This window comes from Anopheles gambiae, chromosome 3, assembly GCF_943734735.2.
Source record: "Anopheles gambiae chromosome 3, idAnoGambNW_F1_1, whole genome shotgun sequence".
NCBI classification, from domain to species: Eukaryota; Metazoa; Arthropoda; class Insecta; order Diptera; family Culicidae; genus Anopheles; species Anopheles gambiae.
In genome coordinates, this window is record NC_064602.1 from 80,696,186 (window position 1) to 80,708,704 (window position 12,519).

At 47.3% G+C, this 12,519-nt stretch overlaps 1 protein-coding gene across 2 annotated transcripts in view; it reads right to left on the reverse strand.

Moving 5' to 3' along the window:
• Window positions 1–953: 953 nt before the first annotated feature.
• Window positions 954–12,519, reverse strand: part of LOC1278317 (uncharacterized) — a 213,707-nt gene continuing 202,141 nt past the window's right edge. Inside the window, exons 4-10 of one of the 2 annotated variants that reach the window (XM_061663134.1) lie at window positions 7,778–8,321; window positions 4,812–7,695; window positions 2,830–2,958; window positions 2,532–2,742; window positions 2,365–2,454; window positions 2,143–2,289; window positions 954–2,063 (exon numbers count right to left, since the gene is read on the reverse strand). In XM_061663134.1, coding sequence (XP_061519118.1) covers window positions 1,915–2,063; window positions 2,143–2,289; window positions 2,365–2,454; window positions 2,532–2,742; window positions 2,830–2,958; window positions 4,812–7,695; window positions 7,778–8,321 — 4,154 coding nt within the window. In that variant the 3' untranslated portion in view covers window positions 954–1,914. Of the gene's footprint in view, window positions 2,064–2,142; window positions 2,290–2,364; window positions 2,458–2,531; window positions 2,743–2,829; window positions 2,959–4,811; window positions 7,696–7,777; window positions 8,322–12,519 lie in introns of both variants that reach the window. The other variant, XM_061663133.1, reaches the window with a different exon arrangement.

Below are 12,519 nucleotides of genomic sequence, written 5' to 3' on the forward strand. Positions count from 1 at the left end.
CCATATAGTCATCTCTTTTCTGCTGCCTTATCACATATCATCGCAATGGCGCGGATGGCTTATCAGTGTGGGAGAAAGTGTGATCGCGCCAATCAATATCGATCCCATTCAGCAGCGATTAGTGGGCGTTCACTAATTATTTGCACTCCATATTGAAAGTCGAATCTCTCTTTCTCTCCTGCGTGAAAGATCATTCGGAACGCCATTTTTTTGTTAACAGCTTTTGTTAACAGGAGAGCATCCAAGGCAGGAGATAGCGCCATTCTCTTATCAGAGAAGCGAAATAGGTAGGCGGATCGATAAATGTTATGCGATGTACTCTTTCTTTCTGCAGGATGATCTATTGGAGATCAATTTTGAAGCGTGTTTGAAGGTTTCATTTTATTTGTATCGATTTGGATGGCTCTATATTGGAAAATTAAAACTTACCCAGTACAATATTCCAATTTAAACAAATTAAATTCATCAATAAAAAAACAATTCAATTGAAGCACCCAAGTGTGTAGTTTTCAATGTAACTGATTTTCCTTTATTGAGAAAATAGCATATAATGTATCGTAAAGATGGGGGATATTATTGTGTACGCGCCTATCTACAAATAGAATAATTAAGGGCAATAGATTTAATTAGGTAAATACATAGATAAGACTAAAATTAATCATTGTTTGTTTGACACACACCGACACATCCACACACATATCAACACTTTAGCTGTTTTTGCTTCCCATCCCATTAGATAGTGGGGAAGACCGCAGTGCGAATATGTGTAGTGTTGTATGTGTGTGTGATATGTTTCCTTTGTTTTGTTTTGCTATCTTCTATTTGTATATTTAAAACAAATTCCATTTATTTCTACTTTGCTTTCTCTCCTTCTCCTTACTTTCATTATTTCAATCTCTTTATACCTACTTTTTGATTAGGCTTGTATATGTGTGTGTGTTTACTTCTTTTACTTTTTATTTTATTTCGCTCCATTCCCTCTTTCTCGTTCTAACTAAAACTAGCCTATCAATCAAACAGGAACAGGAGGGGGAGAAGCGAATTGTATTATTAAAAACCAAAAATACATTTAATAAAAAAGAAGGCAAGACACATGGGAAGATCACTTTGTTTTAGGGAGCTGTGGGGACTATTCGTTCACCTTTTCCACTTTTAAAGGTTTAACAATGCTATAAACTATAACGATCGCGTTCAACCTACAATCTATAAGGTCAGGATTACAATAAGAAGAAGAAAGAAAAGAGAACGAACGGCACACGCAACAAAGTGGCAACATAAAAGATGTTAGAGTGTAAGCTTGCTATTGGCTTGTTTTTTGCTTGAAAGAGGGAGTTAAATAGCTAACGAAACGTAGTCGTTTCGTTGTTTGCTGTGTTGCTGCGAGTACGCATCGAGTTTTGATATGTTTTAAAACTGCGGCTTTTCTTTTTTGTTATGTTTTAAATGCTTTCATTCGCAAACACTTCTTAACTGACTAACTATTTTCCCTTTTTTTCTTTCTCTTTCTCTTGACTTTCCCTTTCTTTATTGTTTCGTTTCGTGTTTATTTTCATTCTTTTTCCTTTAAGTTCCTTTAACACTGTTTGCATCACTTTTCTTTTACTACTTTATCTCTTTCCTTCTTTTCCCTTTTTGTGTTAGTTTAAAAAGAAATAATAATTATTAAAAAAAAACATAACAAGACAGTTTCGTATAAGTTTACAAATAAAATAAGAGAAAAAAATACCGGGTAAATATGCGTATGCGTTATATATATGTATGTATGCATGTATGTATAATTATGTATGCGCAAACATGTATGTAAAAAAAAAGAAGATGCGTATAAAGTATCGTTAATAATACGTTCACTAAAAAGTAACAGAAGGATGTGTGTGTACAAGGATGGTGAGTGTGGCCACTCTTTTTCCCTCTCGCTTACTTGAGCGTAATGCGCACGCCACCGTTCGGCAGCTTCTTCATCATGTTCCACACCTGTATCCGCGTCATCTTCGCGATCGAGATATCATTAATGGCAACAATCTCTTCGCCGGCACGGAGCAGGCCCGACTTTTCGGCGGCACCACCTGAACAGGAGGATGAACAGAACGGTTAGCAAAGCTTGTAGCACGCGTAGCAGAAGCAGCGCCTACTACTACCACCTACCCATAAAGATCTTCTTGATGATGAGTGGCTTGTTGCCGGCGGGTGAATCGTAGCCGCCCTCGATCGAGAAGCCCAGCCCGGCACCGTCCTTGTTGATTTCGACCATCCGACACCCTTCCGGCACTTCCGCGGTGGAGTAGGAAGAAGCTGTTTGGAGGCAGAGTGAGATACGCGGTCAATGTAGTATTCAATTGCAGCTTGCAGCACTGTCGTGTCACTTACCATTGTCGGTGGCATTGCTGGAGGAACATTTGGAGACGTCGTCGGCCGACAGTAGCCCATCCTCGGATGCGGTCCCATCGAACACACTTTCTGCTGTAATAATTCGATTCGAAATTGATTAATATTGTCCTTTATGTACTAACTTCACACGCTCCTGTCGCTCTTACCTTCGTTCGATGCCACATCTAGATGGTCCAGATCCAGCGAACGGGACGCCTTGTGCTGGATCTTCAACTTCCGCTCGTACTCGGTGGCGATTTCGCTCTTCTCGGCCAGCGAGCTGAGCGAACCCATCGAGGGTCGCTTCAGCTTCGTGAGCGTGTCGAGTACGAGCGATTTCGAGCGGGTGATCACCATGACCACTTCCGGCCGTGGTGTCTGTATTGACGAGGGACGAGGGAAAGCGATCAATTTTGTTAGTTTCAAAAGATATTTAAATGAGAGAACGAGGGGGAGTTTACCAACCTTAAGTACGCTGAGAGACTCGCGATGCGTGAGGCCCCGCATGCTGAGACCGTTAATGGACAGGATGCGGTCGCCCTTTCTCAACCGTCCGTCCCGGTCCGCGGGTGAGTTGGTGAGAATTTTGTGGATCTGGAAGAGGAGGAAAAAATGTGGGTTTAGTTAAAAAGATACTTAAAAGACTATTCCATTCAAGAGCAAGATACTACTCAAGAATTTATTTGAGCTCGTTGGGGTAGAGGTATTGAGAGTCCTTGAGACTCATCTTGCAAAAGATTCATCTAAGATCTACATCCAAGGAATGTTATGATCGTAATGTTCAAGATATCAAGGAAATAGTTACTGACATCCTTCAGAATGTATGACATGACATGATACTTCAATATCAAGTAGAATCACTCAATAGAGGCTTTGGAAGTGACATCACTCTATAAGCAATACTAAATTACGGAACAGGCTCTACGACGCTCAAGTTACAGGGGTTTTCCGAGGATCTCATAACTTCCAGGTTCTTTCTTTTGGGAAGTGATCTTTGTGGATCTTTTTGGGTAGGCTCATTTGGAATCTACTAGGAATTCCTAACATATCAAGTTCACTTCCCGAATCAAGAATCATTAAAGTGTTCCAAAATTATGAGATGCTCTGAAAACACCCTTAAAATCCTCTAATTCAACCTCCGAAATATGACTCCAGACAGCTCTAGCTGACAAAGGACATGGCGTAACATCCATATGATCTCACTACTTCAAAGCTTAGTGGACGACTACCGAAAGGATGAAAGGACAGCGGATCGTAGAGCAATGTCCCATGGAATTCGTGGTGCTTTGGTGTGCTGGACGTCAAGTGCCCTTCATGCTCAGCATGTGTAAACTACAGTGAGGTTAGGTAATAAATACACAATACTGATGAGCTATTAATAAAGTACTAACACACACAAGTACAACATGAAGCATCAATCAAAGACATTAAAAAGGCCAAGAGGAAATGTAGTGGAGACTACATATACCGCGAACTTATACTCCTCCTTCCATATAGGAGTGTGTAAAGTATATACTTTAAAGCAGAACATTCTGAATTATGAACTAAGAAGATTTTCTGAGCACTCATACCAAAAGGAATGTATTCGATATCTTCTCATCCAATTCCGTACACATTGTACTATATCAAGACGAAACTTGTCCTTCAGTATTGCCCTTGCTTTCAGAATGTTTTGAAGAACATTGGAGCAACATTAGTAGTAACATTAGTGGTCGTCGTTTCTCAACACTACCCTTATGCTCTTTACCGGAGAGCCTATTGAAGCATCTCTCTAGGATAGCAAACAAAAAGATGTCGTAGATGGTGCAGCAGGATCCAACAATGGGGGCCTTCACGATTCTAGTTAGTTTTTTCTTTATGGAGTTGGACAGTTGGAGGCTGAAATCATGTAATCACTCCATACAAAACCACACAAAAAACTAGCCTGCAATTTTCAGTCTAGATTATTCTAGACACAAAGCTAGAATTAGATTCGAGTACCTGCTCGAAAACACGGTTTTGTTTACATTTATCCCAAGGTGCATTAAAGAAATCAGGTGATCGAATCTGGAATCAAAGTGTATGTAGTCCAGGTGGTCTCATAGCATTTTTTTTATAACCAAATTTGAATATCACTTTTTGACAGAACGAATGAAAACTTTTGCTCCAACGAGCTTTCTGGAGGCTTGACGAATACTCAAAACACTCTTACAATCTTCATTAAGAAGCAGAACCTATAAAAATCAATCTTCTAAATTCATACACCTTGGGATAAGCCCACCTGTATATTATACTCACTTAGATAGCTGCTCGAAAACTGCTATACAATGCAAACAGCTGACAGGCTGAAATTTCAGCCTACGAGCTTCAAACGGAAAGGGCCCCAATGTTAACAGTTTCTTTGAAACAGCGCCATCTATGTACCTAGGAAGTGGCCTTTTAATTCAAGTCTACTTCATCTCACTTACCGTGATTTCCTTCGCTTCATAGTCCGACCCCCCGGCCAGCGTAATGCCGATGCTACTCTCCGGCGTTTCACGCTGCAGCACCACCACGAACGCTTCCGGCGTGGCCAGCGGCGGGTCCGCCTCCTCAATGATCAGCTGCAGGTCCTGGGGCGTAATCAAACTGTGGCTGCTGCCGAGCGACGAGAAGCTCCCGTAATCGGACGGCGTACTTTGCAGCGTCTGCGACGAACCGGTACAGTTCGGTGCACCCCGTCCCATACCGAGACTGTTCGTCTGCAGCGAGGACACGCCGGACGAGGACGAGGCAAGCGAATCCCAGGACGAGAACCGATCGTGCCCGTTGTTGGTGGTCGTTTTTGGTGTGGCATGTACCGGTGGCGTTGCGGGTGGTGCTACTACTGCGGTCTGTGGTGCCGGCACGGCTGCTACCGATGGTGCTGTCGGAGGAGTCGTCGCTGGCGCGACGTGGTGGTGTTGCTGTTCCTTCATCACCGGCTGCTTGCCCGGTGTCGGTATGATCGTACTGTTGGCCGACTTCGATTCGAATGACTTGCGAATTTCGGCCAAATTTAGCTTCTTCGTTTCGACCGACGAGCGGAGCTCGCGGCGCACCGGCACGGGCACTGGTTCCGTTGGTGGTGGCGGTACCGTCCGTGGCGGCGTTGGTGGAGGAGGTTGCTGTTTGCGTTCCCCGCGTGCGCCTAGGGCACCAACAATCTTGCCAACTGTTGGCGTGCCGGTTTTGCTGTTGCTTTCCGCCTCCGGTTTGTGGGAGATGGTGCGGGCCGCCTCGTGACGCACCCATTTGGCAAGATCCGACATGGAGCCACCGTTTTCGTGCGAGATCTTCTTCTCCGCGGGAAGCTTCTCCGTCACCACCGGCACGGCCACCGTGGAGGAAGCGACGATCGGCTCCTCGACGATCGAGCTGTCCTCCAGATCCGACACCACCTCCACGTACGACGCCACCTTTATCACCTTGTCGACGATGCTGCTGCCGTCCACACTGTCCACCACTTTGTAGTGTGTAAGCTCCTTGCGCTCCTGCTCGTAGCTCGCTCCCTTGCCGTTGGTGAGCGAGCTTCTCGGCTTGGATTTGGATTTGCGTCGCTCTTCCTCCTCGTAGCCATCGGTACTGTCACCGTCCTCGTATCGCTTCGACTTCCCATTGCCCACCACATCCTCGATCTTAAGATCGCCACGCCCATTGCGGCTCTTGGCCGACGCCAGCACGTTCTTCCGGTTCATGGACGCTTCCGACGACGAGGACTTGGACAGCTTCCGGCTAATGTCCACCGTCGGCGTACTGCCAACCGAGCTGCAGCTAGCCTGCGAGCCCGAGCTGGAAGTGAGCGTCGAGTTCGAGCTCGTGATGGACGTGTTCGTCTCCGAGCTGAGCGTGCGGGTCAGCGCGTACTTCTCGACCGGTGCGGCCGGCGCCACCGGCGACACAGGCGGCGAAGAGACGCGCGAACTCAGCACCGAATCACTCTCGTCACCGCCATCGTCGCTCTCGTCGTCGTCCTCCGTGCTGCGCAAACAGTCGGTCGACCCGCTCTTCGGCGGGTAGACGAGCGAGGTGCGGGGCGGCTTTGCCGGCGGCAACGGTGGCACTACCAGCGGTTTGCGGAACGCGGCCAGCTCCGGCTCGATCGCGGCCACCGAACGGGCGACGATCGTGCTCGCCGTCAGCGAGCTGAGGCTCGTCTTCGGCGGCATCGGCAGCGTGCTCGTCCTGCGGCTGTACGCATCGGTCACCGCGGCCGGTGGCTTGGCGGACGAGAGAATGATTTCCGAATCCTTGCTCTTGATGATGGGCAGGCCGATGATGCGCGTCTCGGGCAGCACCTCCGCCTCCGGCACCTTCTCCGGGATGACGAGCCCGCGCAGCTTGGACATGGATTTTTTGCGCTGCTCCAGCAGGCTCGAGATGGACGACTTCCAGCGCTCGTCCGATGCGGCCGGTGTGTTGTTTTGCAGGGCGGTGAGTGAGTTGGTGCTGCCACCGACTGAGGCCGCCGGGCTCGAAGCGATCGTTGCCAAACTGTTCCCGTTCGAGTAGCCCGAGAAGCTGGTGGTGCGGGAGAGAATCTTGGAACCGTTCTCGATGCCATTGGCGCTGGGTTTCAACACCGTGTCCGAGCTGCGGTTGGCAGGGTTCAGGTTCTCCACACTGTACGCTTTCCCGAGCACAACGGGCTTGGACGTTTCCAGGCTAAACTTGGCCTTGTAGGGCGTTTCGTTCGCGACCGGTGCGGTAGAGGCGGCAACGCCCCGATCAACCTCATCCAGATGCTCCACGCTGTGCGCTTTCTTGCGCAGCGTAGCGTACGTTTCGATCGCTTCGAGCGCCTTGCGCGAGCCGGTATCCCGCGCCGAGGAGCCGAGCAAGTTTTCCGAGCTTTTGGTGAAATCTTTGCTAAACTTCCGGCTCGCCGTGAGCAGTGCTGATGGGTTGTTGGCGGCGGTGGTGGTGGTGGTGGCAGCGTGCTGCTGTGGCGCCGGCGCTACACCACCCTCCGCATCGGCCGCACTGGAAAACATTGCAATCTTGTCCCGGACGCTCTTCTCGGACTTTTCGTCCTTGCGCCAATTTGAGCCGACCAGCGAGATGCGACCCGACGGTGGCAGCGATGGTGCTGCTCCTTTGCCATTGTGATCCGGCACATCTACCGAGCGGCGCCGCTGCTCGAACACGCTCTGCAGGGATTGGTACGCTTGCGGGAGCTCCTTCCGGCTGAGCATCGACTCAGCGATCGAGGAGCTGCGGGTCGGGAAGGGCGGTGGTTTGCGGAACGTGTCGCCAGCGTTGGCCGCCGTCGTCACCTTGCGCGGGACTGGCGGTGGATGACTCTTCGGCAGATCGGGTAGATCATCGTTGAAACTACAAACAAATAAGCGAAGAAAACAGCAAAATTAGATTGAAAACACGCAGCAAAAATGCCACTCGTTGGGGGCATACTGACCTGGAATGTTTGTCATTGGATTTGGCGAGTACCGGCGGTGCGGCGACCACGGTCACGCCAGCACCATTCATAATCGTCATCGCGGTCACCGGGCCGACGGCGGTGGGCCCGTTAACGCCGCTGCTGCTGTTGCCGTTTGTCGCCGTCGTCGTCGTCGTCGTCGGTTCGGTAAAGTTCGGCGGGAACTCATGCCCATCCGGTGGTAGTCGTGAGAATGCCGGAGGCGCTGCTGCCACTACTTTGCCACCATTCGTTGGTGCTGTCGGTGCTGCTGCTGCAGAAGGTGCTGCTGACGGTACGAGCTGATGCACGGTGCTGGCGATGGCGGTCACGGTGGTTGTCGTCGTCACTACATTATTCATCGAGTCCATGCTCGTGACACTGCCCGGGGCGGCGGCGGTACTACTCTTGTCGGAGTCAGCGTCGGTGACCGAGTGGTTCTTGGCGTTGTTGTTGTTGTTGTTATTGGCAAAGACGGTGAGGCCTTCGCTGCTGCTATCTACGATGCCAGTGGCGAGCCCGGACGAAGCAATGTGGCCGGATTCTGGATAGATGGAAGCAAATAGGGAGAGACATTTGAATTAGTAATCTTAATACGCTTTATTGGGGATGGCGGATGATGCATGTTTTATTCAACTTTGCAACTTTGGAGAAAGGATGTTGAAAGTTGTATTTTGCAGAAAATTTGATTATGGGCTCAATAGTTAAATTTCCTTATTTCAGCAAGTCTTCATATATATTTCGCAATTCTCTGTTGCTCGTCACTGGATACATTGGAACGGATAGTTAATAACATCTTCAGTCAATTAATCTCAATAGTTTTGAAACCATCATATGATTGAAAATCTTAGGTTATGTGGTGAGTACTTCAAATTGAAATCTTCGATATCATCCACATTCCACATCTTCTGTAAACTAAACGAATCTTCCTCAAGCGAGTTCTTGTCCCTTCCACCTGCTAGAATGTCTAAAATATTAATAATTATTCAAGGCAACAGTGCTAGACATTAAAAATAAAAAATCTACAGTAATTACGAATTATAGCTTGACTTAGGGGCCCGTCGTGGGATTGAGCCTAGAATGGACCGTTCCCCCGTAGCAAAGATTAACTATCCGGCTGCGTGGTAATGAATTAAGTCTCGAAAGCCTGTGTATAGGCCTACATGTACACGTAAGACGTTACGCCAAATATAAGAAGAAGAAGAAGAAGCTTGACTTACGGACAAATCTAATTTGACACTCTTCCTAGTTCGCATGAATGAACTATTCATAAGTTTGGATAATTTAAAACAAGACTACAGAGAGCAAATGTACTAATAGTCAGTTTTGATAGTTCAGAACAATATGCAACACTATCATCAATAAATTTGATACTCCGCTGGATATCCATCTATCCCAAGTTGATTATAACAATACTAGCTAGACGCTATCCATATCTGATGGTCCATATCTGATGGTCAGGAATTCCTAAGCTACTGACATGTACTATTCAGATACTAGAGGGTAAAGGATGCATCAAACAATGTAGAGGACAACCTGCTGATTGTTGAAATAGTTCACCGAAGCTCTACTATGATTACAGACATTCAAATTCTACACAAAATAGTCAAATAGATCACTCACAACAAGCTCTTCTTGCCGAGTAGGCACAATATCGTAGCATTGGAGCAAGAACTCTAGAGCATTTCCTTATTGGTGCTTGAGTTATCGATGTTTTGGTGTGATTATTATTCCATAATTTGCATCAGTTATTGATCAAAACCCCAACGCATCATTCTATTCATTTAGCAAAACCCCAACATGTCATTCTATTCATTTTGCAAGACAATTCTTCGACATTTTGCCACCACCACACGTATTCGGAAAGCAATCGTGCTTGAGATTTACTGTCCCATTTTGATCGTTCATTTTCATTCACCAGTTAAATGCAAAAACAACACCCAAATCACGAGTATGATAAATGTCCTGCGGGCAATAAATTATCATCCCAATTTGCTCGAGAGCACAACACACATACATCACACAAGAGCGATCCAGAGGACAACTGTGCGCGCCCTACCCAGTGCAAACAAACAACAAAACAATCAAAATGCTGCACTGCCCCCGATCAAGCCCTGAACCTCCTTCCTTCTCACCCACAGAACGTGCATGCTGGCAAAGGTTAAGTAGTTCGCGCGCGCGCAGGCGCATTGCAAATTGCTCATGCATGACTCAAACACCGGTAGGCAGCAAACTGGAATGCGTGCAATGTTGCCGCCACCACACAGCGAGACATAGAGGCGAGCTGGAAGAACGTGCGGAAACCTCAAACTGTGCCGTCCTGCAACCAACCCCATAGCCATAACCCCACCTCCTCCTCTTCGTGGGTGGGTGCGGCACACAATCTCAAGGAAACGGTGTCCGTCCGTCCCCGGATGTCAATTTTCGGTTATAAATTAATGTAGCGTTCCTCATATCCCGCGCAGTAGAAGGGAGAACACAGTGGGAGAGAAGAACAAAGATGACGATCGTTTTATTGACAGTTATAATACACCCCCAGTGTCTCTCTGCTCATATGTTTGTGTTTGGTGCTGGCAGCCAAGCCGATGGTGAATTATAGCAGATCACATCCGTTCCAGTTAGGGAAGGAGAAGACGACCCAGCAGCCCTCCCCTGAATGAGGGGAGACAGCGCGTCTCGGCAGATCGAGCCGAGAAACAAAATGGCACGGGATGTGTAGTAGAGAGTCGGACTGTTTTACTTTGATCAATTATCGATCCCTAATGGACATCGGTGGCGGTGTTCGATCGATCTTCACCGCGAGTTGAGTGAATTGAGCGCTCCAATAACGGCAAGTTCTCCTTCCGATAGCCAAGTGTGCGGTCTGTTCCGTCGTCGTCGTTGGCCGCTATCGATAAATAAATCAATAATTGTTTCAATCAACCTTGCTTACCCCGGTTTGCGCATCCCAGGTTTCCCGCCCACCGTCGGTAATAGCCGGTAATCGATCCGGGAAAAGTCAAAGTGATGTGCGCTCGATCTTTTTTCCACAAATAATTTCGTGACCTTGCCCTAGGCCCCGTCGTCGTTGCCGGCGTGAGGTACGCAATTTCTGAAACGTTCCCGTTAAACCCGCTTTTCGTGCTTCCGATCGTACACAGCGAATCACGACTACTGGGTTGCGCTCAAGATCAAGGCACTTTTCACCGCAAAACCCCCTTGTGCCATTTATATCAATCATCACAATAATCATCGAACAGAGCGGTGTAGGTCCCGCTTGCTTCCGCTAACCGCCGCTGAGCGGTGGGGCCACCACCACTTACCCTGCTTCTTTCACGATGTGGGTCACACGATGGAACACGAGAGAGAGAGATAGAGAAAGAGAGAGAGAGAGAGAGAGAGAGAGAGAGAGAGAGAGAGAGAGAGAGAGAGAGAGAGAGAGAGAGAGAGAGGCACTGGCCGTGTGTTCTGAAAAAAAATTGAACCCCGTGACCCCTACGACAACGGTGCGGGCGCGGTGTGCACCATTCGGTCATTTGGTCGGCTGTTTATTATTACACCGCCGTCCCGCCCCCGGGGGCGTTACGTTGCTGCGTCATATTTTTTAGTGACGAAAAGCACCAGCAAACACTCCAAGCAAGAAGATGCTCCAGAAACGATGCTTTTCCTGGGGCCGGATGATGGAGAGGTTGTGTAATATTCATTACACAGGGAAAACAGGGGTGATTTAACGACTATAATTTAACGCACTGAAGACGAGCATCGGTGGGTTGGAGGTGGGTCAGCGGCTGCTAGTGGAAGGTTTGTTTTGCATTTAGGAGTTGTTTGCCTATGTAACCGTGTTTTGTGTGAGTGTGTGTGTTTTTTTTAAGTTGTTCATCCAATGTTTGTGCTCAGGTAATAATTAATTAATGGGAGTTTTGGTCGTGTGAACTAAAGTCTCTCCCCCATTATGCTCATTTGCGTGTGTACGCGGCAAACTAAACCTTTTCTACGGTTGATAATTTCAAAGTGAAGCACTAAGGGAAAGCTTTTAAATTTAAATAGATGAAAAGGACTGTAAAATTGGTATAATTAAACAAATCTTTACATTTGATGCTATTCAACGAACCTCGTTGAAGTGAAATAATTGGAGTCAACTCCTTTTAAAATGCGCTCAAAAGTCATCCGAATTACCTGAAGCACGGAGCACTACGATACAGCTAATGTACTTCATCATAAGCATATTTGACGCAAGAAAGTGTACCCGTTCAAGCTCATTTTGCGCCCAAGTCACACAATGAACTTTGATGGCACTACTCGGTTATGGTCCTTCGAGCCGGATTTCGTTACCGGATCGCTTGCAAGTTCTAGTATGCAGCACCTACTTATATACAACTTTGATCTAGATTTGATGTAAGCATAGTTTAGCTGTTGTTTACTGGAGTATGATGCCTTTTGTTCTACTATTTTCATCAACTTGTGCTCATTCTAGCGTCAGAATCTTGTTTGAAAATAGTCGCCAATTAAAACTGTCTGACCAACCGGGCTAGGCTAGCCTTGTATTGTGGTTAGATTGTGTCGATGTTGACATGCTGTGGGACGTTTGATGTATGAAGTTTAACTGGATTCTGTCTAAACCTATCCCACACCTACACGAGGATCACCCATTTTCAGACTGTGGAATGTATCACATACCACGGCAATTGCAGCAATACTCGTTGTCCGAGACGGAGATGCCAGTATGTAGCAAAGTAAAAAAGAAATTCCTAAAATTACTTCCA